This window comes from Canis lupus, chromosome 17 (genome assembly GCF_048164855.1).
Source record: "Canis lupus baileyi chromosome 17, mCanLup2.hap1, whole genome shotgun sequence".
NCBI lineage: Eukaryota > Metazoa > Chordata > Mammalia > Carnivora > Canidae > Canis > Canis lupus.
The window spans coordinates 51,770,385-51,797,774 of record NC_132854.1 but is presented as its reverse complement, the minus strand read 5'-3'; the positions used below and the strand labels follow the sequence as shown (position 1 = coordinate 51,797,774).

General features: G+C 38.3%; 2 protein-coding genes and 1 long non-coding RNA gene across 15 annotated transcripts in view; 2 read left to right on the top strand and 1 right to left on the bottom strand.

Annotated features, from left to right (window-relative positions):
* Positions 1-16,410, top strand: part of ELF1 (E74 like ETS transcription factor 1) — a 106,293-nt gene extending 89,883 nt beyond the window's left edge. For 3 of the 6 annotated variants that reach the window (XM_072782894.1, XM_072782893.1, XM_072782895.1), the window contains exons 5-9: positions 550-717; positions 5,470-5,553; positions 6,261-6,453; positions 7,770-8,219; positions 14,349-16,410. In XM_072782894.1, the coding sequence (XP_072638995.1) occupies positions 550-717; positions 5,470-5,553; positions 6,261-6,453; positions 7,770-8,219; positions 14,349-14,952 (1,499 nt within the window). In that variant the 3' untranslated portion in view covers positions 14,953-16,410. The remainder of the gene's footprint in view (positions 1-549; positions 718-5,469; positions 5,554-6,260; positions 6,454-7,769; positions 8,220-14,348) is intronic. The other 3 variants (XM_072782896.1, XM_072782897.1, XM_072782898.1) reach the window with 2 other exon arrangements.
* LOC140608101 (uncharacterized) lies at positions 439-27,352 on the bottom strand. 4 transcript variants are annotated; one of them, XR_012010079.1, is made up of 5 exons: positions 27,336-27,352; positions 25,011-25,109; positions 24,394-24,446; positions 12,201-12,362; positions 439-702 (listed from the first exon to the last, which is right to left on the bottom strand). It is a non-coding gene; the product is annotated as an uncharacterized lncRNA (long non-coding RNA). The 4 variants fall into 4 exon arrangements; XR_012010080.1 differs by lacking the exon at positions 27,336-27,352 and adding an exon at positions 25,197-26,654 and having other exon boundaries at positions 12,128-12,362; XR_012010078.1 differs by lacking the exon at positions 27,336-27,352 and adding an exon at positions 25,246-26,651.
* The window catches only part of SUGT1 (SGT1 homolog, MIS12 kinetochore complex assembly cochaperone), a 61,763-nt gene continuing 60,828 nt past the window's right edge, over positions 26,456-27,390 (top strand). Inside the window, exons 1-3 of one of the 5 annotated variants that reach the window (XM_072782911.1) lie at positions 26,456-26,813; positions 26,929-26,968; positions 27,056-27,113. In XM_072782911.1, coding sequence (XP_072639012.1) covers positions 26,931-26,968; positions 27,056-27,113 — 96 coding nt within the window. In that variant the 5' untranslated portion in view covers positions 26,456-26,813; positions 26,929-26,930. The other 4 variants (XM_072782914.1, XM_072782915.1, XM_072782913.1 and 1 more) reach the window with 4 other exon arrangements.

Genomic DNA, 27,390 nt, shown 5'->3' with positions numbered 1-27,390 from the left:
TGGGTTGAGCCAAGGAAACAGACCTGTAAAAAAGTGAAATGTTTGAGATAAAAATGCTTTGGTATAGGTAAAGTATAAGCTTTGTGGTAGGTGGGAGATGCGAGTGGAAAGGTAGCTTTGATCTAGATTGTGCAAAGTTCAGATGTCATGATGTGGAGTTGGGTGGTTATCATTTTTTCCCCCGTAAACTATGCAAAAAGTCTATTTTATTTTTCTAATAATTTTCAGGGTGTAAAGTTTTATAGAGAAGAATTATATGGTCAAATCAGACTTGGGTTTCAGAGAATAACTTTAGCAGCAATGAGAGAAGAATGGAGAAGAAAAACAAGATGGATTGATAATAGGAAGTCAAGTAAGGAGGACATTGAATTAGTCCTGTTGAGCCTCGTCTGACTTAGGGTGCCTGATTTAGGACAGAGGGAATAAAAAGGGACTGGATTTTAAGATTTTTATTTCTACTTTAATCTTTATAGAAACAGGAAATTATCTGATGAAATTATTTTAATTTATAATACAAAGTTGATAATTAGTTGATTTTATTTCCATTAGATAATAATATATTTAGTTCATCTGAAGATGACATTGTTGTTGCCCCAATCACCCATGTATCCGTCACATTAGATGGGATTCCTGAAGTGATGGAGACTCAGCAGGTTCAGGAGACATATGCACACTCACCAGGTGCATCATCACCAGAACAACCTAAGAGAAAGAAAGGTGGGTGGTTAATTTGTTGAGAGCAAATAGTCAAGTTCTGATGTGGAATCTAAATATAATTTTTCTTCAAGGATATTTCTACACCAATTAAAACTTACATAAGAAAAAATGAGGATACAAAGCATACACTAAAAAGTATATGTCTTCATATTAGATTCGTGAAAAAATTAGATTATTTGGTGTGTCTCTCAGAAATGGGGTTTTCCAACTTTTTAAAACTTCAGTCTTTTATCTAAACTCTTTTATTCAAAATCAGAAAGAGCCTGGAGCAAGGGCAGTTAGCTTCTAGCTTCCTTCCACATAGTTTGAAAACCACGGGCATAGATTCCAACATAAGGAACCAGTAGGAAAAATAATGAGTTGTAAATCAGCAGGTAAGTAAATTAGATTTAAATTTCAAAGGAAATTTGTCACTTTTCACACATTAGGACCATATCTGCATACTAAAGTCTGACACTCTTTCCATTTCATTGCCTTTTTTTTTTTTTTAAGATTTTATTTATTTATTCATGATAGTCACACAGAGAGAGAGAGAGAGAGAGAGAGAGAGAGGCAGAGACACAGGCAGAGGGAGAAGCAGGCTCCATGCAGGGAGCCCGATGTGGGATTCGATCCCGGGTCTCCAGGATCACGCCCTGGGCCAAAGGCAGGCGCTAAACCGCTGCACCACCTAGGGATCCCTTCATTGCCTTTTGATTCTCCTCCAGCTTGTGTAATATTTTGAGTTTAATATGTTGATTAATCACTAGCCACCTAGTAACCTGATTTCACATGAAAGTAAGAAAGTCCAGGAGCCAAGAGTGAAGAGGAAAATAAAAACACTAAGGGTTAGCTGAGGCTGCAGCATCTCTGAAGGGCTTAGATGAGTATGTCAGTTTGATTGTCCCTACAGAAGCAGATGCCTACGTTTTGGGCCAGTGCAAGAAGAGGTATTAGAGATCCCAGCATGTCATTGGGATCCTTGAAAGTCTCTCTCCTCCTGGGAAAAATTCTGTACCCATTGGCACAGGATAGGTGTCAAGGAAGTTTGTATTTCTCAGGTGGGGCTCTGAGAGGAGAAATTCTTTCTGTGAGAATTTATACTCATAGGCTTACTTTAACCTAGGTTTATGATTAGATTTTAAACTATCACTGACTTAGAAATTCCCAGCCAAGTAATTAACATAAAAAGTGGCCCAGACTGGCAATAACTCTGGGCTCTTATATAACACTGCTCTGGCAAGTCATACATTTAAACCCAGGCTGCACAGAATTTCCTCAAATAAAGCCCTGTTGAAGGCGAGCTCACATTGCAGTATTACAGAATACATAAGGAAGATAATCCCTGAATGTGAAGCAGAAGACATAGAAGATTCTAGGATTAGTTCTCTAAGAACTTTAGATAATAGAATTAGGAAATAGAAACTTTGAGTGAATAGGACTACAACTAATAAGACAAAAGAATGAAAAACAAGGTCAAAGAATGAGTATTAGGAAATACCAGGTGGAACTTCTCTCCGAGACAAGATGGAATAACAGAACCTGATTTGGCATTGATTATGGGATATGACAACAAAAACAAAAATTAGTAAGTGGGACTACATTAAACTAAAAAGCTTCTGCACAGCAAAAAAAAAAAATATATATATATATAATGAAAAAGCCACCTACAGAATAGGAAAAAATATTTGTAAGCCATATGAAGAATTAATATCCAAAATATATAAGGAACTCATACAACTCAATAGCAAAGAAGACAATCAGATTAAAAAATGGACGGAGAATGTGAATAGACATTTTTCTAAAGACCTACAGATGGCCAATAGGTACATGAAAAGAGCCTCAACATTAATCGTCAGGGAAATGCAAATCAAAACCGCAATATGCTATCACCTCATACCTGTCACAATGGAGATCATCAAAAAAGCAAGCGATAACAAGTGTTGGCAAGGATGTGGAGAAAAAAACCCTTGTGCATTGTTAGTGGGAATGTAAATTGGTACAGTCACTATGGAAAACAGTATGGAGTTTCTTCAGAATGTTAAATCTACAAATACCCTATGGTCTAGCAGTCTTACTTTTGGATATATTTCAAAAAGAAATGAAAATGAGATATCAAAGTGATACCTGGACTCTCATGTTCTTTGCAGGATTGAAAAATATAGGGAGACCTTGAGGGGCATTATGCTAAGTGAAATAAGAGAAAGACAAATATACTGTGTGCTATCACTTTTATGTAGAATCTGAAATAGCCACTTGTAGAGGCAGAGTGAGAAATTGTGGTTGCTGGCTGGTGGAAGAAATGGGGAAATGTCCCATCAAAGGGTACAAACTTCCAGTTATAAAATGAGTGAGTTCTGGGGATCTAACATACAGCATGCTGACTTTGGTTAACAAGACCATATTACATACTTGAAAGTTGCTAAAAGAATAGATCTAAGGCAGCCTGGGTGGCTCCGTGGTTTAGCGCCGCCTTCAGCCCAGGGCATGATCCTGGAGACCTGGAATCGAGTCCCACGTCAGGCTCCCTGCATGGAGCCTGCTTCTCCCTCTGCCTGTGTCTCTGCCTCTCTCTCTCTCCCTCTGTGTGTGTGTGTGTGTGTGTGTGTGTGTGTCTCATGAATAAATAAATAAAATCTTTAAAAAAAAAAAAAAAGAATAGATCTTAAATGTTCACATCCAAAAACCAAGTAATTATTATGTGAGGTGATGGTATGTTAGCTAACCCTACTGTGGTAATCATTTTACTACACAGAGTATCAAATCATCACATTGTGTACACCTTAAACCTACACAGTTATATGTCGTTATATCTCAATAATGCTGGAAAAAGATTTTAACCCTCCCCCAAACCTGGATTTACCCTCCTGTTAAAATACAGGCAATGTATGAAACAGTGCTGCTAAAGAAATAGAACATTAGTCAACAAAGGCAGGTGATCCCTGAGAAACGGGAAACAAATGAGATGACCCCACCTTACTGCATGAAGAAATATTTCTTTGATGATCCCACCTTACTGCATGACGAAATATTATTTTAAGATTTTGTTTATTTGAGAGAAAGAGAGCGTGTGTTGCATAGGGTGAGGGAGAAGCAGACTCCTTGCTGAGCAGGGAGCCCGATATGGGGCTTGATCCCAGGACCCTGTGACCATGACCTGAGCCAAAGGCAGACACCTAACCAGCTAAGCCACTCAGGTGCCCCCTATTTTTTTTTAAATAGTTTGGCAGTTTCTTAAAACCTTTAATGCATATTTAACATGACCCAGCCATTCTTCTACTCACTATTTACTGAAAAGAGATGAAGCCATAAAGGGAGCATGGGTGGCTTAGGCGGTTAAACGTCTGCCTTTGGCTCAGGTCATGATCTGGGAGTCCTGGGATCCAGCCCCAGGTCTGTCTCCCTGCTCAGTGGGGAGCCTGCTTCTACCTCTCCTCCTGCTCTTCCCGCCAACTCCCCGCCCCCCGCCCAGCTCTGCTGTCTCTGTCTCTTGCTCACTCTCTCTCAAATAAATAAAATCTTAACAAAAGAAGAGAGATGAAGCCATGCATTTAAAGAAAAACATAGGCATAAATAAATGTTCTTAGTAGTTTTATTTACAGTAGTCCCAAACTTGAAACAACTCACATGTCTATCAGCTGCTGATAGGATAAACAACTTTGTGGTATATCTATACAATGAAATACCACTCAGCAATAAAATAGAATGTGCTATTGATAAAAATGGATGAATCTCAACATAATTATGCTAAAGGAAGGATGCCAGACTTACATATAGATGTGTAAATATATGTTTCTCTTTATATAAAATTGTGGGAACTGCAAACTGACCTATAATGACAGAAAATGTGTGAATAGTTGGCTACCTTTGGATTGGGCAGAGTGGGAAAGGTGTAAGGAGTACAGAGGGGTACAAAGTACTTTTGGGGATGAAGAATATGTTCACTGTTTTGGACATAGTGATGGTTTCACAGGTCAATACTTATTTTGAAGATACCAAATTATAGATTTTAAACATATGCAGTTTCATTGTATGTCACAATCACTTCTCGGCCTTTTGGCTAAGATCAAGTGCATTGTATGTCTGTCATACTTCAGTAAAGCTGATTTTAAAATGAAGGACTAACATCCTAATTAATATTGGAAGACTGATGTGATAAGGAACCAAATAGAATACATTATAATTGAGTTGAACAGCTGATTAGTCACTAGTTTAAAAGAGAATTAGCTCCAATATAGACCTGACATGGAATAAAAATATGAAAGAGTTTGAGATAAAAGGATTGAATGAAAAAGTCTACGTGTTTGATCAAAACCCCAGAAAGAGGGAATATGTAGAGCAAGGAGGAGGTGGTATTCCAAGGAGTTTTCCAAAATGACATAAACTTCACATGGTGAATCTTGAGTAACATAACTCAAATCCAACATCAAGAATATTCCTCCGCATTTTAAGAAAGCACTGTCAGTTTGGTTATCTCAAGGTGTTTTCAACTAACCTCATATTTATAAATGAGCCAGTATATCATTTCCTACATTAAAGTGTTTGTGAACTAACCTACAAAATGATAAATTTTCAGCGAAGTTCTTTTCCTTTTAAGTAACTTTTTTTTTTTGAGTAAATAACATTTTAGGAAAGCAATACATATGACCCATGTATAAAGTATTTGGTATTTGAAATTTAGGATAAATGACCAAATAGTATTTATAAACAGCTAAATTGTCCATTCTCTCACTTTTGAGGGCAAATACTTAGGCAGAGCTGTTCTGTTTTCAGGGAGAAAAACAAAACCTCCACGACCAGATTCCCCAGCCACTACGCCAAACATATCCGTGAAGAAGAAAAACAAAGATGGTAAGGGTAAGTACAGTAATTTTCGTATAATACTTAAAGGTCAAAGAACATTTAGATTGCTTTAAATTTCTATAAATTGTTATGTAAAATCTACCAGTTTTCTTGATGTAGTGAAATGGATCTTCTGGCTGCCACCTGCTTATAAGGTACAGTTGGCACTCTCTGTAAGGAGACTGGTAATAATGTAGCCCAAGAAATCCATTTAAGAGATTTTTTTTAATGTACCTGTCAAAATAATCCATCCTTTAATAATGAGTCTTCTGGAAGAATTCAGCCAAGTTAGCTTTTCAGTTCGTAGACACCTTATTACATTGTTTTGGAGTTCTATTATTTTCATAACTGCTGCCCAAATTTGAAGAAAATTGTTAGGGCCAATCCACTGGCTCTGAAATAAAGCAGCTATTGAAAGGTTTTGTGCAATGCTTTTTCACTGATTCCTTTATGTAGTGGATCTTAAAGAAGTGGGGGAAAAGTCATCTCAAAGTGCTTTCTTCTTAAATCATCACAGATCTAATTGCCAAGATTGCTCTGTCCAGACATCTTATACAAGCCTAATAAAAAGACCTATATTTGACTCTACAAATTTTCACCAGTGCTAGCTAAATTGTGTATTATTTTTGTATAGTTAGAGAGGGAACTTAGAAGACTTTTCATTGTGTTTAATTTTGCTCTTTCCAATGAAATTTTGGTCAGTTAAATTGCTTTTGTTTCAGGAAACACAATTTATCTCTGGGAGTTTTTGCTGGCACTGCTCCAGGACAAAGCTACTTGTCCTAAATATATCAAATGGACCCAGCGAGAAAAAGGCATTTTTAAACTGGTAGATTCTAAAGCAGTATCCAGGTTGTGGGGAAAGCACAAAAACAAACCTGACATGAATTACGAGACCATGGGAAGAGCTCTCAGGTACATAAAGTTTTTGTAATTCATTCTGTTAAGAATATTGTTTCCTATATACTAAAAAGAAGATAATTTCTAAAAAGGTAGAGGATTAAAAAATGGTGAATTTTATAATTGAAGTGCTAAAACCACACTACTTATAGAAATCAGTACATATTTAAATTGAAATCTTATTCTGATCTGGGAAAATGTTTTTCTTCAAAAATAATCCTCAGGACGCCAGGGTGGCTCGGCAGTTGAACGCCTGCCTTCAGCCCAGGGCATGATCCTGGAGTCTCAGGATGGAGTCCCTACATCGGGCTCCCTGCACGGAGCCTGCTTCTCCCTCTGCCTGTGTCTCTGCCTCTTTCTCTGTCTCTCATAAATAAATAAAATCTTTTAAAAGTCCTCATGGAAACAACAGATATTTTACTTATAAAGGGATTAGAAAATGTAAACTGTCATTAAGAATTATAAATTGACTACAGGGCTCATATGTTTTGAGCCATTAAACTTGAAATCAGCACAAAATTAACAAGTAATGGTAATATAGATAATAAGAGGGTGCATTTTTAAATGTAAATCTCAGGTATAATCTGTATTATGTTGGAATAAACGCTTCAAGAATAATATTAGACATTGTGAACATTTTGATCTAGGTAGGTTATCATTTTATTCCTAAACTCATTTTTAGTTTGTTTTTCTGTGATCATGTTAATCTATTCTTCAAGATATGCATCTATTTGAGAAAGATTTACTAGAAGTAGCAATCATCTGATAATGTAATAAGCTTCTTAAACCAGAACTATTTAGTTACTGTTGTGTTTGGTTTTTTTAAAACTCACACTTGCTAGATTCTTGATTGAATTAAAATCAGTGACAAAATTTGAATCACTTATATTAAATTTTATATAGAAAACTCAATCAGATTTACTGAATCAAATTTAAACTGGTGGGACATTATAATAAACTATGGAAGGGAAATAAATTCTTGAAGTTTGTAGTAGATTTGATTATTCCAACAAGTTGGAAGAAGGGGAGACAAAGAAAAGTGAATGACTAGGATAATCCATATATTTTACCAATCCTCATCAGAATTGGTGTTAGGTTTAGTTGTTAGTGAGGATTTTTCTTTATCTGTGAATAAGTATGCATGTTTTACATATATTTAAAAAAGAATGTGTCTAATTATACTATCTTATATAAAATAACTGGCCCTTAATTTTGAATTTCTTTTCCCGCTTGTGTCCAACTTTAAAATTTTTGTTTATGATTAAGAATTTAATATAATTTTAATTTGTTTAATTGAACAAACTATTGATAAAATTATCTGCTTTGAATAGGTACTATTACCAAAGGGGTATTCTGGCAAAAGTAGAAGGTCAGCGCTTGGTATATCAGTTTAAGGAAATGCCAAAAGATCTTATTTATATAGATGATGAGGACCCAGGTTCCAGCATAGAGTCTTCAGATCCATCACTGTCTTCAACAACCACTTCAAGTAGGAACCAAGCAAGCAGATCAAGAGTATCTTCAAGTCCAGGGATAAAAGGAGGAGCCACTACAGTTCTAAAACCAGGGAATTCTAAAGCTACAAAACCCAAAGATCCTGTGGAAGTTGCACAGCCATCAGAAGTCCTGAGGACAATGCAGCCTACACAGTCTCCATATCCTACCCAGCTCTTCCGGACTATTCATGTAGTACAGCCAGTACAAGCTGTCCCAGAAGGAGAAGCAACCGTAACCAATAGCATGCAGGATGAAACATTAAATTCTTCTGTTCAAAGTATTAGGTGAGATAACTAAAGTTATTGATGCATATCATTATGTCATGTTTCTGACCAGAGTTGTCATAAGTTAAATGGGTCAGGATTCAGAAGTGAAAATAAAAATTATATTGATCTTAAAGCTAGAAATCTTGTTCAACAGATTGTTTTCAGCATCAGTGTATATTATATCAGTCCTCTGATTGTATGGGAAATTCCTTATTTTTAAACCTTGTCATTACTTGATGTTATTCTATCAGTTTAAATCTAGCCCACTATACCCTTGTATAATTGGATTGATCCAGACAAGAAGGGATCCACATATTAGAAAAAAAATCCAGAAAATGGTTTCAGATCTTTTTTTCAAAGTCAGGAACTGTGAAAAGTGTACATGGATCGACATATCATGGCCTTCTGTAGTGAGTTCCAAGAAATAGCATTATTCTTTGGGAAGATCCTATCATGGAACAGTTCTAAAGTTGAAATAGGTAGGGAGGCCATGAACCTCAGGTCCACTTTTTCAGGCTTTTAGAGTTTTTTAGCAGTCAAATCAAATTGCCTCATGGCCCTAGGAAAGATAGGAAACAACAAATTGACCAAGGCAACCTTATCAGCTTTAGACTGGTTTTCTGCAGAAGTTGGGGCTGGTCTCACTGATACAGAATGGAGAAAAGGAAGCAAGGCAGAAAATTAGATGAGTGTTTGCAGTATTCTATTTTTCTTTTTCTACTATTGTGAGTTTCCAGAATATGAATTATAATAAAATATAGGAGCCCTCCCAAATCCAATAAAATGATTGTTTGATTACTGTTATTAGCTAACTTCAGTCTTACATTTGTATATTCCAGAATATAAATGCCGAGTTTTTGTTCAGTTGATCTTGAAGTAATGAACGTTACCCAGAATCAAGACAAAGTTAAATGATCCAGTCTTCCTTGTATGGTCCATTTAAACTTTTGGCATCATGAAAATCAACTTGTAAGGAGTATAAAGATTACATTTTTCCCATTTTAACTGGACAGGAATGATAAATCTTTAACTGTATTAAAGGAGTACTTATTTATCTCTATTTGCCCTTTAATAATTCATTTTCCTCTAGGTCCTATTGGTTATGTGTGATGACTGAGTATCTAATTGGATGTGATTCCTCCTGTTGGTTTCTAGGCTATTTATCATCTTACCATTATGTGTATTTGTGTTGATAGGAACAGTGCATGGCCAACTGCTAATCACTAGGATCCTCTTGGAGTGATTGAGTTATTTTTTTTAGCGTCTGTAATCAGTTTGGTTTTTATACCTTGAAGACAAAAACAAATCCCCTTCTTCCCCAGTAAAAAACCCTGCATACCTCTAGCTCTGAAAGGTATTAAATACTGATGTTTGTATTGGATGCAGTATTAATTTAAATGTCATTTCTGACTAATAGTGCCAGATATTAAAACACTCTAATATACCCCCCATCCATGATTTGCAAACTGACTTTTGGTGTACTTTTCAGAATTTTCATTTCCAAGGTCCCTGATTATTCTGTCGACTCCCTGCCTGCTTCCTGCCTCTCAAATTTTTTCTCTTCAGTCCAACCCATATAAGACTCCTGGTCATAGCTTTGGTCTGTAACCTTCTTGCAGCTTTGTTAGCTCTGTGTTGCACATGGAGTGCAGTCAAATTTCTGGAGCTTCAGCTACCAGCTCTCTCTCTCTGCTTATGATTCCTTGCTTGCCTTCTAGCTAAAGCTGACCACGTGGGTGCAACTCAGTCTGGTAAATGAACCAGGTGTTGCAGTTGACTTTAATGCTCATCTCCTCCTATATATTTAAATCTGTAGGAGCCACATTTTATTCATTGTCCTTCTCCTACCATTTAACATAGTGTCTGGCACATTAACATCCCTTCGGATTTATAGAACTTACTTTGAAGTAGTGTATATATTCATTCTTTATCTCCTCTCAGAGTAATGAGTTCTCCTAAGAGGACTGGTTATATAATGAAGTAACAAAATTTAACTTTTCAAATGTTAAAACATACTTCCTTGTTGAAGAATTTTATATTTATGGGTTTCTATATTCACACATTCTTAATCATTCCTTTGATTAAAAAAATATTCTTTTGTTTGTATCTTTTATTTGTATCTCCCCCAAATCCTGCTTATTTTAAAGCAAAACCTTTTACAGACTGCATTTTATTCCCTGAGATTACTAGATGTAGAAAGGCAAAAGTTAATGAATAAAAATATTCTTTGAAGACTGACAGCTGCTGAATATAATTCCTCAAGTTTTGCTGTTGTTCCTTTCCATTATAAAAGTGTTATGTAAATTTCAAGCAAATTATACATATTACTCTGAAATACTAATGTATTACTAGAATCATTTTTCATTAGATTAATTCCTTGCTTAGCAGTTTATTTATTTTTCATTTGTATTTTTTATAATTACCCCAACTTTTCATTATGGAAAATTTAAAAATTTTGACAGATTAAAATGGTACAATGAACACCTATTTACACCCCTCTAGGTTCACAGTTGATAGTGTTTTGCCGTATTTGTTTTCCCTCTATATATATTGATATCCTTTTTTCTGTTTGGCTATTTGTCAAGTAAGTTCACATTATTAATGCATTTCACTCCTAAACATTTTAACATACAGCTCTTAATAATAGAGAAATTATCCTAAGCAACCATATTATCACTCCTAATAAAAATAACAGTACTTTGGCTATATTTTTCCTAATTTTAAACTACTTATTAATAAAATCAAAGACCATTTAAAGATTTTTTTTCGGTAGCTAAGAAAAGATGGAATATATATAGAATTATATCTTAAAAATAGATTTTTAAATTAATGTAACAACAGGAACTGACACTTTCAAAGCACTCTTTGTATTTCATACACTTTCCATATATTAATGTCTAATATCCTCACTGATCAATGAGATATAGGTAATATTATTCCTATTTTACAGATGAGGAAACCAAGGCAAGGAGAGGCCAAGGAGCCTGGTCACATCTAGTAAGTGGTGGAGACAGTGTTTTAATGCCAGCAGTTTAGTCCAAAGCAGTGAGCTTAATGATTTGCCACCCTGCCTGCTGATTCACATAACTCTCATGAATTACCAGTTATTTACAGTGAAGTAGCAACCTGTTTTTTCTCAATTTTTCCTATGCTCATGTCTTTTTATTGCACATAATTGCATGTATCTGTGTGGAAATCTATTATGCTTTTCTTAATTGATATATAGTATATGTGCTCAGTTTTTACAAATTTTGATTTTGACTCTGGCTTCGTGTTATTTAAACAAACAACTACAATAAAAGCAAACCTCTGGCCAAATATTTTCCTAAAATTGTCCTTTGGTAAACTTGCAAGTCTATATATCTACCTAGCATAACTTCTTTCTCTGTAATATTTATTCAAGTACTAATAGGTTGTCTTAGGGTCTTTTAAATAAATTAACCTCTAAAAATGTATAATGTGTAGGTTATCTTAAAAACAAAGTCATGGAAAAAAAAAAAAAAAAAAACAAAGTCATGGAGTAAGAAGAATGTATATAACTTTCCAGCCCTCCAACCTTGTCAATTATTAGATGTGACATTGAGTCGGAATAACTAACTATTCTGTTTCCTTATCTGTAAAATAAAGGTAACATGTAACTCTACAGGTGATTCTAACAATTAAATGACATTCCTGACATCTGAGCAGATATGCAGTAAAATCTAAATGTTATATCGCATATCTTTCTTAGTCTCAGAAAGTTTGAGGTATTTTAAATCTCCAATATTGTACCAGTGGTTAAAGCAGCTTAGGAAATTTTTATAAAGTAGTTAAGTATAATATAACCTTTGTTATATAATATAACATCACCAGATACAACTGACTGTTTAATCATTAACTAAGAAAAAAATCTTCTGTGTTTGCTAAAAGGCTGCATAATATTTTACCTTTAATCTGTGAATTTTTTATTACCAAAAATTGGTTATTTTAGAATTTGTTCAAATAAGCCAGTATATTTACATTGTAGGTTATTATAGATGAGTATATATATTTTCTGACAGATGGCAGGTATTTTGAGAAAAAGATGTCTTCTTCTAGTTTGAACAAAAGCATTGAAAATCTAGTGGTAGCTCTGATTAGCAATGTGGAAAATGTCCAAGTATATTATTGCTTGTGGCATACCTGAGGGAAGAAAGAGAAAGAAAGGGTTGTGTATTAAAGGTGTGAAATTTAAATTAAATAAAATCTTTAAAAAAGGGTGGGCGGGGGGGATCCCTGGGTGGCTCAGTGGTTTAGCACCTGCCTTCGGCCCAGGGCGTGATCCTGGAGTCCCAGGATCAAGTCCCATATCAGGCTCCCTGCATGGAGCCTGCTTCTCCCTCTGCCTGTGTCTCTGCCTCTCCCTCTCTCTCTCTCTCTCTCTCTCTCTCTCTGTCTCTCATGAATAAATAAATAAAATCTTTTTTTAAAAAGTGTGAAATTGCCTACAGTTTAAGGATATAATAGACAATCTTCATCTTTAACTGAAGTTACTTATGACTGAAGAAGTGGCAGTGTATTGGAACGGTTAATCGCAGAGGCCTTGCAGTCAGATGACCTCTTTTTCGTATCTAACTGGTCACCTTATGCCAGCTGTTCACTCCCTTTGTCCATTAATTTTTTATATGTAAAATGGGGATAATAGTACTTACCGGGAGGCAAGACTATACATATCTCTAGATACAATCTGTGTACCTACTATATACCATGTGTACTGTTTTATCTTTATATACATGTACATGAACTCTAGTCATGGGATATATTATCAGTATATCTGTTCTTTATTTCTCGTCATACCCTGCCCACCTATTAAATCTTCATTAGACTCACACTCTCTTCTAGCTCTGTCCTTCAGAAGAGCTGCTCACATCCTACTCTAGACTGATCCTCACAATGACAACTTTGTTGGAATCTGATGTTGAAAATCAGAATCTTCTCATAGTGGGTAGGCTGTAGTCAACCTGTGTCTTTCCACTTGCTTCAAAATTCTCTTACGTTGTACTGCGTTTTCTCTTCATATTTCCACCTAGCCTGTTTTCTCCAGAGTTTCACTTCTCAAGTATGGGACAAGCCACATACCTGTAATTTACCAAAATTTGCCTATAATCTCTGTGTAATGATTAGCCTTTGGATTATGGGGACCAATCTAGCTGTTAATCATCTGTTTTTTGTAGAATAGCTTTACAGAATTCAGAGGAATCACAGTTGAGATCCAGATTCTTTTTTTCAACTGCATTTGTTTTATATTAACAATGGCCAAACTATAATGTTCACAGCAGCAAATTTTTAAAATTGGATTGGCTCATAATATCATTTATATAGCTCTTCAGTAAGCATTAACAACTTTACATAAACTGGGTTACATTAAAGGATTTTATGTTAAATTTTAGCTTTATGGCTAAAATTTGTGAAGATTATTTAAGCTGAGAAAACTAAAATGTGTCTTTTTTTTTTTTTTTTTTTGCCAAAGCTTGCCCTTCTTTTTTGTGCTCTCTGCCAGCCTAAAGAACCCTCATGAGTTCATTATGTCTGTGACTTATTTTATGTAATATGATATGAACTATGAACTACTAAATTTCTTCTGAGGAAAACAAATTTCTTCTGATAATTCTGTCACATATAAATTTAAGACTGAGGTGTTTTTTAGTGAATTAAGCATTTTTCCTGTATATACAGGAAGACAGGTTGAAAGCAATTATCATAGGAAGTTTGGCAATTGTGGGCTAGCATGTTGATGACATTATGCCTCAAATACTAAAAATAGAGAGAATCCAATATATTTGTTTTAAAATTCCCAATTTTCTTACAAGCAGCTCATATAAAACTTCTTTGCCGAGCATTTTGATATCCTCCTCCTTCCCCAACAAAATTGCTTCCTCATTTGTATTAATGTGGCACTCTGTACAGACTTTTTTCCCCTTCCATCAGATAGTATTATAGTTAGAGAGTTCTGTGTTGGGTGTCCCATATAATACAGGGTCTGGTACGATGTTTTTGCCAAATGTTTTGTCAAAGATTCGGGAAGTAGCATTTCAAATATCTGACTCCTATCTTGATGACTTGTCAAATGTTAAAGTTTTTAAATGATGTAGAATGTTCTGACTGTCTTTTATTTCATAATCTCAATAGGACGATACAGGCTCCAACCCAAGTTCCAGTGGTTGTGTCTCCTGGGAGTCAGCATTTGCATACAGTAACACTCCAGACAGTGCCAATCACAACAGTTATAGCCAGCACAGATCCATCTTCAGGTGCTGGATCACAGAAATTTATTTTACAAGCCATTCCGTCCTCACAGCCCATGACAGTACTGAAAGAAAACGTCATGCTGCAGTCACAGAAACCGGGCTCTCCTCCTTCGATTGTCTTGAGCCCTGCGCACGTGCAGCAGGTTCTTACCAGCAACGTTCAGTCCATTTGCAATGGCACCGTCACTGTGGCTTCGTCTCCATCCTTCAGTGCTACTACTCCCGTGGTGACCTTTTCTCCTCGGAGTTCACAGCTTGTGGCTCACCCACCTGGCACTGTAATCACTTCAGTTATCAAAGCTCAAGAAACAAAAACTCTTATACAGGAAGTAGAGAAAAAGGAAACTGAAGATAATTTGAATGAAGACGTTGATAAAACTGAGCCACAGCCACAGCCTTATGTGATGGTGGTATCCAATTCCAATGGATTTTCCTCTCAGGTAGCTAGGAAACAAAATGAATTGCTGGAACCCAACTCCTTTTAAGTAATGCACCAAAGGAATTATGGATGATTGTTTTTTTAACTGAACGTTTTTCAGTTGTCTACAAACTATCTGATGATTCTAAGAGAAATTCTACAAATATTCCTAATTTTGTAGTTAATGGTTAAAAATATTAATTTAGAGTTAATGTTGGCTTTGTTAGATGAGGGAGGGAACCCAAGTGCTTCTCTTTGTTCTCCAAATGTTTCAGAATTCAGTTGTGAAGGAATAGGCGTTTTATACTATGAAGACATTCTTTTCAGAATTTTTTTCAGTTCCTATATCATAAGCATTTTTCAAGTTTCTTTTTTAATTTTACATGGTATTAGCTTTTCTGATTCTTTTGTAAATACAATGTACTTCAATATAAGGCATCAGGAAATTTATATAGGAATCATTTTCATTCCACTTGTGTAAGTTAAAGTCTTGACTCTTTGAAATCAAGACATCTATTTTATACTTTGATGAAATTATGATTTCACTTAGATTGACTTTAGTTGGTCGCACTCTATAAGGAATTATGACTGTGTAAAAAATAACATGAAAAATTCGAAAATGTTCGTGACAGGGCTGAACCTTATTTCAGAAGCGGGATAGTACAAAAGCATCAGGCTAAGAGTGGCTCTCTGCCTAACTAGTTGTGTAACCTTGGGCAAAGCCACTGGATCTTTTTGGGCCTCAGTTCTCTCAAAAAAAAAAAAAAGAAAAAAAAAAAAAGGATGCATTGGATTAGACTTGATCTCCATTTCTCCATTTTGCTTTCTGGTTCAAAATTTGAGGTTCCTAGCTCCTATAATTTTAAAGTTAAATCAACTAAAACATTATCACTTATTTTTTAATGTAAATACAGCTAACACATTGCAGAAAAATAAGTGGCCCTACAAAACTCATTCTTCTGTTATCTGTAAGATCTGCTATGAATCTGAATGTTTCCTAAATATGTTATTAACTCGTTAGGCCACTGTGCACTGTGGTCCACTAATAAACTTACATTGCTGAGTGTTAAATGATATACTGCCATTCTGAAAGAGTCAAGGCTCTTTCTTAAGGGCCCAGAAAGCAACCAAGCCTTGGGCTAATCTGGCTGAGTAGTCAGTTGCTATAAAAGCATAATTGCTTTATATTTTGGATCATTTTTTATTGGGAGTGGGGGGGTTGCATACAAAGATAATATACATATATATCTTAAGTCTCTGAAATGAAATAGTTTTTAGATTACTTTTTCAACTGTAAATAATGTACATTTAATTTCACAATAAAAATTGTTTTCTGCAAATTTTCTAGTACAGCAAAGGAGAAATTTTGTAGATGAAAAAAATCATGTTTAGAGGTCTAATGTTATATGTTTTCATATTACAGAGTGAATTTGTATTTAAACAAAAATTTAAATTTTGGAATCCTCTAAACATTTTTGTATCTTTAATTGGTTTATTATTAAATAAATCATGTAAAAATTCTCAATGTGTTTTCAAGGAACTGTCTCTAAAGAACAAGTAAACAGAAAATGTTGCTAGTATTTATAGTGTTGTAAAACATTGCTTGTTTGTATCACAAGCTCCATTGGTCAGATAAAAATTGCAGAATTGTCATTTTCTCATTTTTTGTTGCTGCTGTGCCAAAGAGTGGCTTCCAGGGAGCACATAATGGATCACCTAGCTCCAAAGGTTAGAATACAATAAAATGTTCTCAACAATAATACTCAACATACCTTAAAAAAACAAGTTTTCTAATTAGAAATTAGATCAATTAATTGTTAAACTTGGGAAATATGGAAGCAAAAATAGAAAAAAAAAAAACAACTAAAAATCTCAGTGCAGTACCCCTCTACCCAGTGGAAACTATGCATTTTCTCATGTCAGTTAATACTCTTCTAAAACATGATTTTAGAAGGAGCATTTTTATCTCTGAAATCAGAGGGAAGCAGGGAAGAATCTGAATGAATAGGTCTTGCTAAATATCCCCCAGCTTACTACCTTAACCTCAAATACCCTTTTTTCCTGTCATTTTTCACAACTTTGCACTCTTTATCAAACCTAGTATAAAAACACTTAGGCTTAAGCATGTCCTTGAGTCTTCATTTCCATCTGAAGCCTCCCATGTCATGTAAAACATTAAAACATCTGTCTTTGTCAGTTTGATTTTTAGGTTTGGCTAAGGACCCTAAGAGGGTCATGGAAAAGTTCTGCCTTCCCTAGAACTCCCTCTAGCCCTGTACCCCCTGACATTGTATCAAACTCCTGAACAGGAAGGAGAACAGTGCTCACTGGGTACCTGGCCTTGTGCTTACCAGGCTATTGTGCTTCACTTTATTGTGCTTCCTAGGTTATTGCACTTTTTACTGATTTTTGTAGCAATCCTGCATGGAGCAAATCTATTGGCACCATTTTTTTTCCAGCAGCATTTGCTCACTTTCCCTCTTTGTAACATTTTGGTAATTCTCACAATATTTCAAACTTTTCCATTATTATCTTATTTGTTATGGTGATCTGTGATCAGGGACCTTTGTAGTTACTATTGTAATTGTTTTGGGGCACCATGAACTATGCCCATATAATCAAATTACTGATTCGACATGTATTTGTTAAGAAAGGCCCTGTGAGGTTACTGTCCCTGTCCTTAACATAAAAACTTGATGGCTTTCCTCATTTTTCCTTAATTCTTTAACCCTTTCTAGTATTGCATTTGCCTTCACTATTACCCTGAAAATTACTGTTGCAAAGGTCACTAGCTACTGATTAGTTTCCATATGGCCAAATTTCTGTCCTTATCTTCCTTGACCTTCCCAGTATTTAACTTTTTATAACCCACTCTTTAAATTCTCTATTACCTTCACTTTTGTGCCCAGCTTGTTTCTCTTTTCCTCCTGCCTTTATATAAAAAAAAAAAAAAAAGAAGAAGTCTGGAGTTAGGTTTCCAGGTCAGTTAATTGAGGAACTCAGGGGTGATTGTTGAGCAACTAGATTTCTTCCCTCTTTGCTTTCCCATCCTGAGGATCTGGTTTCATTTCCAGGATGGCTTCTGCTGCAGTTGCAAGACACCTGCAGTAGTTCCTGCTATATTTCTGTTTATCAGCAAGAAGACCTTTCCCATGGGGATCCCTGGGTGGCTCAGCGGTTTAGCGCCTGCCTTTGGCCCAGGGCGCAATCCTGGAGTCCCAGGATCGAGTCCCACGTCGGGCTCCCGGCATGGAGCCTGCTTCTCCCTCCTCCTGTGTCTCTGCCTCTCTCTCTCTCTCTCTGTCTCTATCATAAACAAACAAACAAACAAACAAATCTAAAAAAAAAAAAAGAAGACCTTTCCCAGAACACCCTGAGCAGCCGTTGCTTAAGACCTCATTGGCTAGGTCGATCACAGACCCCCTCCTAAATCAATTCCTGGCCAAGGAAGTAGGATTTACCGTAAATGACTTAGTCGTGTGTTGGGGAGATGGACAGCCAAAAAAAATGAGGCTCCATAGCAAAAACTAAGCGAGGAATGATGCAGTCTACTGTCACCCATACACATCCTTCTCCTTTACACATTCGAAAGTGTTCGTGCCTCCATAAAACATATTTCTTTCCCAAAGAGAGATCAGCGAAAGTCTCATCCAGTTACTTGATCCAGTTTCATGACCAGAATGGGATGACGTGTAGTCCTCTTTTTCAGATCAGCTGTAGCTTCCTGATTTCTTGTCCTCAGCCACATCTAGCATGAGTACTCAGAAAAAGATTTTTTTTTCCAGGGTTTCTCAGCTTTAGAATACATTTCTTGATGGTTTAAGTTTGATGCCCTGTCCTGGGATCACTGTATTCCCGTCCAGAAGAGCTGTGTCCTCATTGCCTTCCATCCTGCCTCTTAGATGCATACCAGGGTCAGTTTGGGAGCATTCCACTTCCAAATACCAAACTGTCAGTTAGCTCTTTGTCATTAGCAACAGAGATGGGTTCTGGGTTTTAGCATAAAAGAAATTTTTCTAGAATAATATTCTATAGCTCATAGAATTGACAAAAGGACTAGAGAATCAGGGTCAATCTGAGTCACATAGCTAGGAACAAACTGCACAACTAGTCTAGCAGGGAAATTGTAGTTACTGTGGCCAAGCACTGAACACTGAGCTTTGTGTTACTGTCTATACCGCCTTAGGAATTTGATCTTGATAGGAGTGCTACTGCACCTAGAGAGAATTAGCCAAGGTACTTACTTGATTGTGTCAACTAGCTACCAATATTTATGTGACGGGCAGAGTCTAGGTCAAGGGTCCAGCAGGGACTTGAACTCCAAGAGAAGTTGAGAGAAAGCAAGTTCAGCTTCTCAACTACTTTGGCATTTTCAGCTTCTATAGAGGAGACTGCCTCCGTGGGAATGAGGACTCAAGGAATCCCCTCCCTGCCACATTCCACATAAAAGGGGACTTAGATTCTGTGCTGCCCAAAAGAATGACCTATGTCTTCTGTTAGGGAAAATCCAGACTCTGTGGAGCTTGAATTCATACAATTTGGTGGTTGGGTGGGTGGAGGGGATTTAGGAAAAACAAAACCCCTGCATTTGCTGTCTCTCTGTTTTGCACAGTTCATCTCATTCTTTTTTTTTTTTTTTAATTGTATTTATTTTAAGTGATCTCTATACTTGATGTGGGGCTCAAACTCATGATCCAGAGATCAAGAGGCACATGTTCTTCTGGCTGAGTCAGCCAGGTGCCCCCAGTTTATCTCATTCTGGTTGGCTAATTTCAATCTGCTCTTCGGACCTCAGTGCAGACATTACTTCCTCTCGAGAGCTTTCTTCAAGCTCTTGGAAGCTTCCCACTGCTGTCCTAGATCCTTTTAATTTCTCCCACTTGGGCACATACGACACTCTAATAGTTGCCGGCTGAGAGGTGAGATTCCAACACTAAGAGCCAAACTTGTACTCATTTTAGTACTCTCAGTTCCTAGTGTAATATAGCTACACCCTGTAGATATTAAATATTTATTAAATATGTGACTAAACTACATGTTCTCTTTGCCAGTTTTCAGATTCATTTTCTTATGTTGCTAACTACCATCTGTATGCTGATAACTCCCAAATCTTATCTATGGTGCCAAGCTTGCCTTAAAAATAGCTTTATAGAGCTGTAACCGACATACAATAAACTTGTGTTTAAAGAGTCTGAACTCATGAAATCATCACAATAATCAAGTAGTGACTACCCACATTTGGTGAACGTTACCCTAAAACTTACCTTTTGCCTCTTTGTGACTACTCCATTCTTGCTGTTGCTTCTTGCTCTTCTTGGCTCATTCTACCCCCTTAGCTGACCACAGATCTGCTATCACTATACATTAGTTTGCATTTTCTAGGATTTTATGTAAATGGTATCATAGAGTGTATACTATTTTTTGTGTGGCTGCTTTCACTTAGTGTAATTATTTTGAGATTCATCCATGCTGTGGTGTGTATCAATTTATCATTCCTTTTTTTTTTTTTTAAGTATTCACTTATCTGAGAGAGAGGACATGAGTAGGAGGAGAGAGAATCTCACGCAGACTCCATACTGAGCGCAGAGCCTGACATGGGGCTGGATCTCATGACCCTGAGATCACGACCTGAGTGGAAACCAAGAGTCAGACGCTCAACCAATTGCACCACCCAGGGGCCCCAGTTTATCATTCCTTTTATTACTTGTATTTCATCACATGGATATACTACAGTTTGTTTATCCATTCACCTGTGGATGGCATTTGGGTTGTTCCTAGTTTTCAGCTATTACCATTAAAGCTGCTATGAATATGCCTGTATAAATCTTTATATGGACATGTATTTTCTTATCTCTTGGATAAATACCTAGGAGTGGTCTGGCTGGGTTATATGACAGTTGTACCATTTTACATTCCCACCAGCAGAGTATGGGTTTTCCAGTTGTTCTACATCCTCTCCAACATTTTAGCCATTTTAATGGGTGTGTTGTCATATCTCTTTGTGGTTTAATTTACATCTAAGGACACTGATTTGAGCATCTTTTGATGTTTTTATGTGACATCCATGTATCTTCTTTGATGAAATGATTTTTAAAATTTTTTGCCTGTCAAAAATTCTGTTTTCTTATTACTGAGTTTTGAGAACTCTTTATTTTTCTGGATGCAAACTCTTTATCAACTATGTGATTCACAAATATTTTTAGAGTGCAGAAATCTTTTAATTTTGGTAAAGTCTAATTTATCAATTTCCTCTTAAGGAATGTGCTTTTGGTGTCATGTTTAAATCTTTGCCTAATCCAAGGTCACTAAGATTTTCTTCCTTCTAGAAGTTTTAAAGTTTTTTTAAGATTTATTTTAGAGAGAGAGAGAGAGAGCACATGTGCAAGTAGGGGTAGAGGCAGAGGAAGAGGGAGAGAGCTGAAGCAGACTCCCCACTGAGTACAGAGTGTGATGTGGGGCTAGATCTCACAACTCTGAGATCTTGACCTGCAGAAAGAAACCGTAACTCTACCAACTGAGCCACCCAGGCACCCCTAGAAATATTTAAGTTTTAAATTTAAGTCCATGATCCATTTTGAATTTATTGTTTTTAAGAGATTTTATTTGAGAAAGAGCATGTGAATGTGCATGCATGAGTGGAGGGAGGGGCAGAGATAAAAGGAGAAACAGACTCCCCACTGAGCAGGGAGCCTGACTTGGGGCTCTGTCCTACGACTCTAGGATCATGACCTGAGCCCAAAGCATATGCTTAACAGACTGAGCCACCCAGGCATCTTAGGACTATCCTTTTCAACTATCTATGCTGAATTACCTTTGGACTTTTGCTGAAAATTAGTTGTCCATTTATGGACTGTTTTGTTCTATTGTCTGTCCTTGTGCCAATACACAAAGTTGATGTGTTGAAATCAGGTAGTGTTAGCTCTCTACCTTTTTATTTTTCAAAGTCGACTTGAGTATTCTAACTTTACATTTCCATTTGAATTGGCAGAATTGGTTTGTCAACTTCTGAAACAGAAAAAGCCTTTGGGATTTTGGTTGGCATCATGTTAAATCTATAGATCAATTTGGGAAGAACTGACATTTTAACAATACTGAGTCTCCATAGACGCCTCTCCATTTGTTTAGGTGTTCTTTAATTTCTCTCAGCAATATTTTATAATTCTCATTGTATACTTTTTAGACATCCCTTGTCAGATTTATTTTTTAGTATTTGGTATTTTTGATGCTATTGTAAATGTCATAAATTTCAAATTCTGTTGATTTTGTTTTAAATCTTTCTCCCCATTTATCAGAAGCATGAAAGGCACAAATCTTATGTGTACAACTCAATAAAATTCTACATCTGAATACATTGATGTGCTTGCCACCCAAATCAAGATAATATAACATTTCCTGCATCCAAGAAGTTTCCCTCATGGCTTTTCCCAGCTAGATTACCTTCTGGTGATCCCTCACAATAGTTATCTTCATATAAATGGAATCAATCAGGATGTACCCTGCCTAGCTTCCTTAACATTATGTATGTGAAGTTCATACATATTGTTGTGTGTATAGGTAGTTCATTCTTAATCATTGCTCTGTAGTATTTTTCTCCTATCAAAGGACCTTTATTTCCAGCTTTTCCTGCTGTGAATAACCTTGTAACCAATATTCTTGTCCACAAACATAAGTACTCTTTTCTCTTGGGGATACACCCAGTGATAGAATTATTGGGTAATAGGGCATACACAGGACTAGCTTCAGTAGATAGTGTCACAAATTTTTCTAGGGATGCCTGGCTGGTTCAGTCAGTGAGGCATAAGACTCTCGATCTTGGGGTTGTTGAGTTCAAGCCCCACGTTGGCTGAAGAGATTACTTAAAAAAATATCTTAAAGCTTTCTAAGGTAATTCCAATTTATACTCCCACTAGCAATATACACAAATTATAGGTGCTCCATATTCCAATACCAAGGCTTGGTATTGGAATTTCTTTTCTTTTCTTTTTTTAAGATTATTTATTTATTTATTCATGAGAGGCACACACACACACACACAGAGGTGGAAGCAGACTTCCTGCAGGAGCCTGATGTGGGACTCAATCCCGGATCCCAGGATCACACCCCGAGCCAAAGGCAGACGCTCAACCCCTGAGCCACCCAGGCATCCCTTGGAATTCCTTTTAAACAATTCTTGTGAGTGTTTACTACTGAAGCATGATTTTAATGTCCCTAATATAGCTATTGATGTAGAACTTCTTTTCATATGCATATTGGCCATTTAAAGAGCATTTGAAAATCAACCAAAGTAATTCACTTAACATATTAAGAAAAAAAAGGGATCCCTGGGTGGCGCAGCGGTTTGGCGCCTGCCTTTGGCCCAGGGCGCGATCCTGGAGACCCGGGATCGAATCCCACATTGGGCTCCCGGTGCATGGAGCCTGCTTCTCCCTCTGCCTTTGTTTCTGGCTCTCTCTGTCTCTCAGTCTTTCATGAATAAATAAATAAATAAAATCTTAAAAAAAACATATTAAGAAAAAATAGATACGAACATTTCAATAAAGGCAGAAAAAGCATTTGCTATAGAATGCTCTCCCCTCTGATGTTACAGCCAAGAGAAGAAGCCCATTATCGTTATTCTAGTCAACACTAAATGAGACATACCAGCCAGTGAAAGACCAAAAGAAATAAAAGGTATAATCATTGCACAGGACATTAAGCCATCTTTATTATAAAATGACAAAATTATAATCATAGAGATTCTAAAAGAAACTACAAGCTATTAGAAATAATAAGAGAACTTGATAAGAAGGCTGAATATGAGGTCAATATGTAAAAATCAACACTGTTTCTATATACTGGCAACAAAGAAGTAGAATATAAGGCTTTTTAACTGTCATTTAAAATAGTATTAAAAAGCCAAATATTCAAGTACAAATCTAATGAAAGATATGTGAGACCTCTACACTGCAATTTACAAAACGCTGCTGAAGGAAATTAAAGACCACTTAAATAAATGGAGGGTGTATGAACGACACTCATGGGTTAGAGAACTCAATATTAAGATGTCAGTTTTCCCCAAACAGATCCACAGGGCCAATGCAAGTCCAATTAAAATTCCAGCAGCGTGTATGTATGTGTGTGTGTGTGTGTGTGTGTGTGTGTGTTTAGAGTTGACAAGTTCATTCTAAAAAAAAAAAAAGAATTATCAATAAATGCAAATAAATTTCATAAGACGTCTAAAATAATGGAAATTACAAAGGCCTTGGAATAGCCAAGGCAACCTTGGAGAGTTCTAGGACAAAGCTACTCTAATTATGCCAGGGTGGTACTGGTACAAGGTTAGACAAACAGATCAAAAGGAATGAGATCCTGGAAACAGGCATAATCATTATATATATATATAAAATCATATATATAAAATCAAATCATATAATCAATCATATATATAAAATCATATATATAAAAAATCATATATATATAAAATCATATATATATATATAAAATCATATATATAGATACGGTCACTTACTTTACAACAGAGGTGCCCGAAGAATTGAATAGGGAAAATGACAGATGACAATCCTTTAAAAAAAAAAAAAGATTTACTTATTTATTCATGAGAGAGAGAGAGAGAGAGAGAGAGAGAGAGGGGGGCAGAGACACAGGCAGAGGGAGAAGCAGGCTCCATGCAGGGAGCCGAATGCGGGACTCGATCTGGGGACCTCAGGGTCATGACCTGGGCGGAAGGCAGGTGCTCAACTGCTGAGCCATCTAGGCGTCCCAGAGGACACTTTTTTTTTTTTTTTTTTTTTGCGCCGCCCTGTGATTTGGCAACAGAAGGGAATCGCATGGAGACAGTCTTTTTAATAAACAGGTCTGGGTCAACTGGATATCCATATGGGGAGGAATGAAACCTTGATCCCAGGCTCCTACCTTTCTCTCAAAATCAATGCGATAAATCATAGACCTAGATGTCGAAGTTAAGTTAATAAAGCATCCAGAAGAAAACACACAGAGCATCTTCATGGCCTTGGAGTAGGTGAAGCCTTATTAAACAGGGCGCAAAAAGCACTGAACATAAAGATCAGCAAGCGCAGCCCGCGTCACCTCACCTACTTCTGCTCATCCCCGCAATCACAGACCTACCTGAGACTCACTCTGGCTCCTAACACGGCGGTCATCTCCTCTCACCTGTTCTTTTTCCCCTCTTGGTCACGCATCCACCGCACAGACACAGGATGATACCTGTAAAACGCAAATGTGCCTTTTATTGGCTTTCCAAGTCCCAAATTCTAGAGCAGGTTAGCATCCTTAGGAGACTCGCATCCGCACCTCTGCCAAGACCACAGGCCTGCCCTTTGTGACCTGGCATTTCACCGACCTCTCCAGGGCGCTTGCAGCTTGAACTTCGGCTCTTTCCCTTTCTCTTTCTCTTTTTCTTTTCTTTTCTTTTCTTTTCTTTTCTTTTTTCTTTTCTTCTTTTTTCTTTTTTTTCTTTTCTTCTTTCTTTTCTTTTTTTCTTTCTTTCTTTCTTTTCTTTCTTTCTAATATTTTATTATTTATTCATGAGAATACACAGAGAGGAGACAGAGAGGCAGAGACACAGGCGGAGGGAGAAGCAGGCTCCATGCAGGAGCCCGACGTGGGACTCGATCCGGGGTCTCCAGGGTCACGCCCTGGGATGAAGGCAGGCGCTAAACCGCTGAGCCACCCAGGCTGCCCCGGATTACTTCTTTCCTTAAAAAAAAAAAAAAAAAAAAAAATTCAACTCCATTAATTCACATTTAACATATCATACTGGTTTCAAAGCTAGAGGCCAGGGATTCTTCAGTCCTATTAGGACACCGGGTGCTCGTGACGTCACGGCATCACCTGCCCTCACATGATCGTTTTTTTCTGACAGTATTTTTTTTCCTCGTACACATCCTCATCTGTCCCAGTTGTTCTCCCTTTCCTCCATCCTCTTGAGTCTAACGTAGCTTTAGAGGCTGAGGCTGGGTCATTGGGTCACTTCCCTTCTTGGACTTTAGCATTCAAAACAAGAGGTTTACATCTCGGGGCGGGGGCACATTCACATAACCTGACGCCCAGTCCCTTTAGATTTTTTCTTTTTTTGAATTTTATTTATTTATTCATGAGAGACACAGAGAGAGGGGCAGAGACACAGGCAGAGGGAGAAGCAGGCTCCATGCAGGGAGCCCGACGCGGGACTCGAACCCGGGCCCCCAGGGTCACGCCCCGGTACTGACACAAGCTCCGGTCCCCTGCGTCCCCCCACCCGGTGCCTCGAACGAGGAGAACGTCAAGCTCTCTCCTCAACCCGGGCAGCCAACTGCAGAGAGTTCTGCGTAAATGGACTAGCACCCCCGCCCCGGAACCAAAGCGCTTCCTTCAGGGCAGCATCTGCGAGCGCAGAACGGCTTCCGGCCAGTCCTCGTCCGTTTGGATTCCCAGCGCCGAGATCACGGGACCTACGCGCAAGCCGGAACTACGCTCCCCGGAAACGAACGCGGACGGGCGGATGACGTCACGCCCCGCCCCACCCCCTCCGGCAGCCATGATGAAAACTATGGTGAACTGTGATGAAAATGAAGCCAGATGCGCCCCGTTACTAACACACGTCCAACCTCTCCCAAACGCCACGCGCCCCTGCGGAATAACAGTCCGCTGCAGAAGCGCTTTTGGGCTACTGCCCCTGAAAGGCTCTTCCGGGGCGCAGAGGCGTCCGGGGAAGGCCCGGCAGGCGTGAAGAGCCGGCGCCTCCGTAACCATGGCTGCGCAGGGCGGGGAGGGGGGGCGGTAACTGAGAGCGCTTGGTCACATGACCGGGCCCGGGCCCGGAGGCTGAGTCCTCCACCGTCCCAGCGGGCCCTGCGCCCACTTTCCGTCTCCGCTCCCTCCTGCGACGCGCTGCGTGGCTGCTCGTTGGCTCCTCGGGACGGAAGCTCGGTCGGTGCTTCTCTAGAAGCTTCCCCCTTGGGCGGCGGCGGCGGCGGCGCAGCTCCTAAGCTCGGTGGTAGCGGCTCTCACAGCAACAGCGATTTTTTTTTTTTTTTTTTTTTAGGGATGGCGGCGGCTGCAGCAGGACCTGCCACGGCCCCCAAGTGCGTGTTCTCCTCGTCCTTGCTGTTTGTGTCTCCCCCCCGCCCCCCGCCCCCGGGTCAGTGAGCGTGTCGTTGCTTCCCTGGCAGGTTCTCCCGGAGCTTCTCTGACGCCCTGATGGAGGAGGACCCCCGGGCGGCCTTAGAGGTGAGAGAACCAGCCGCGGCCTCCTCCGCTCTGCCCGGGGGAACGCGGCCGCCTCGGGGTCGGGGGTTCGGGCGGACCCGCCTCTTCCCCGCGCCGCCCTCTGGGGCCGCGGTTGCGGTGTGCCCTGGGTGCCGGCCCCGGGCCCCCGCCCCCGCCCCCGCCCGCTCCCCGACCGGCCTGCATCCTCGCCTCCTCGCCTCCGCTTCCTTCCTTGGCAGTTACCTGCTCTCTTCCCTGGCGGGGGGCGTAGTCGGCACTCACAGTTGTCCTGGAGGGA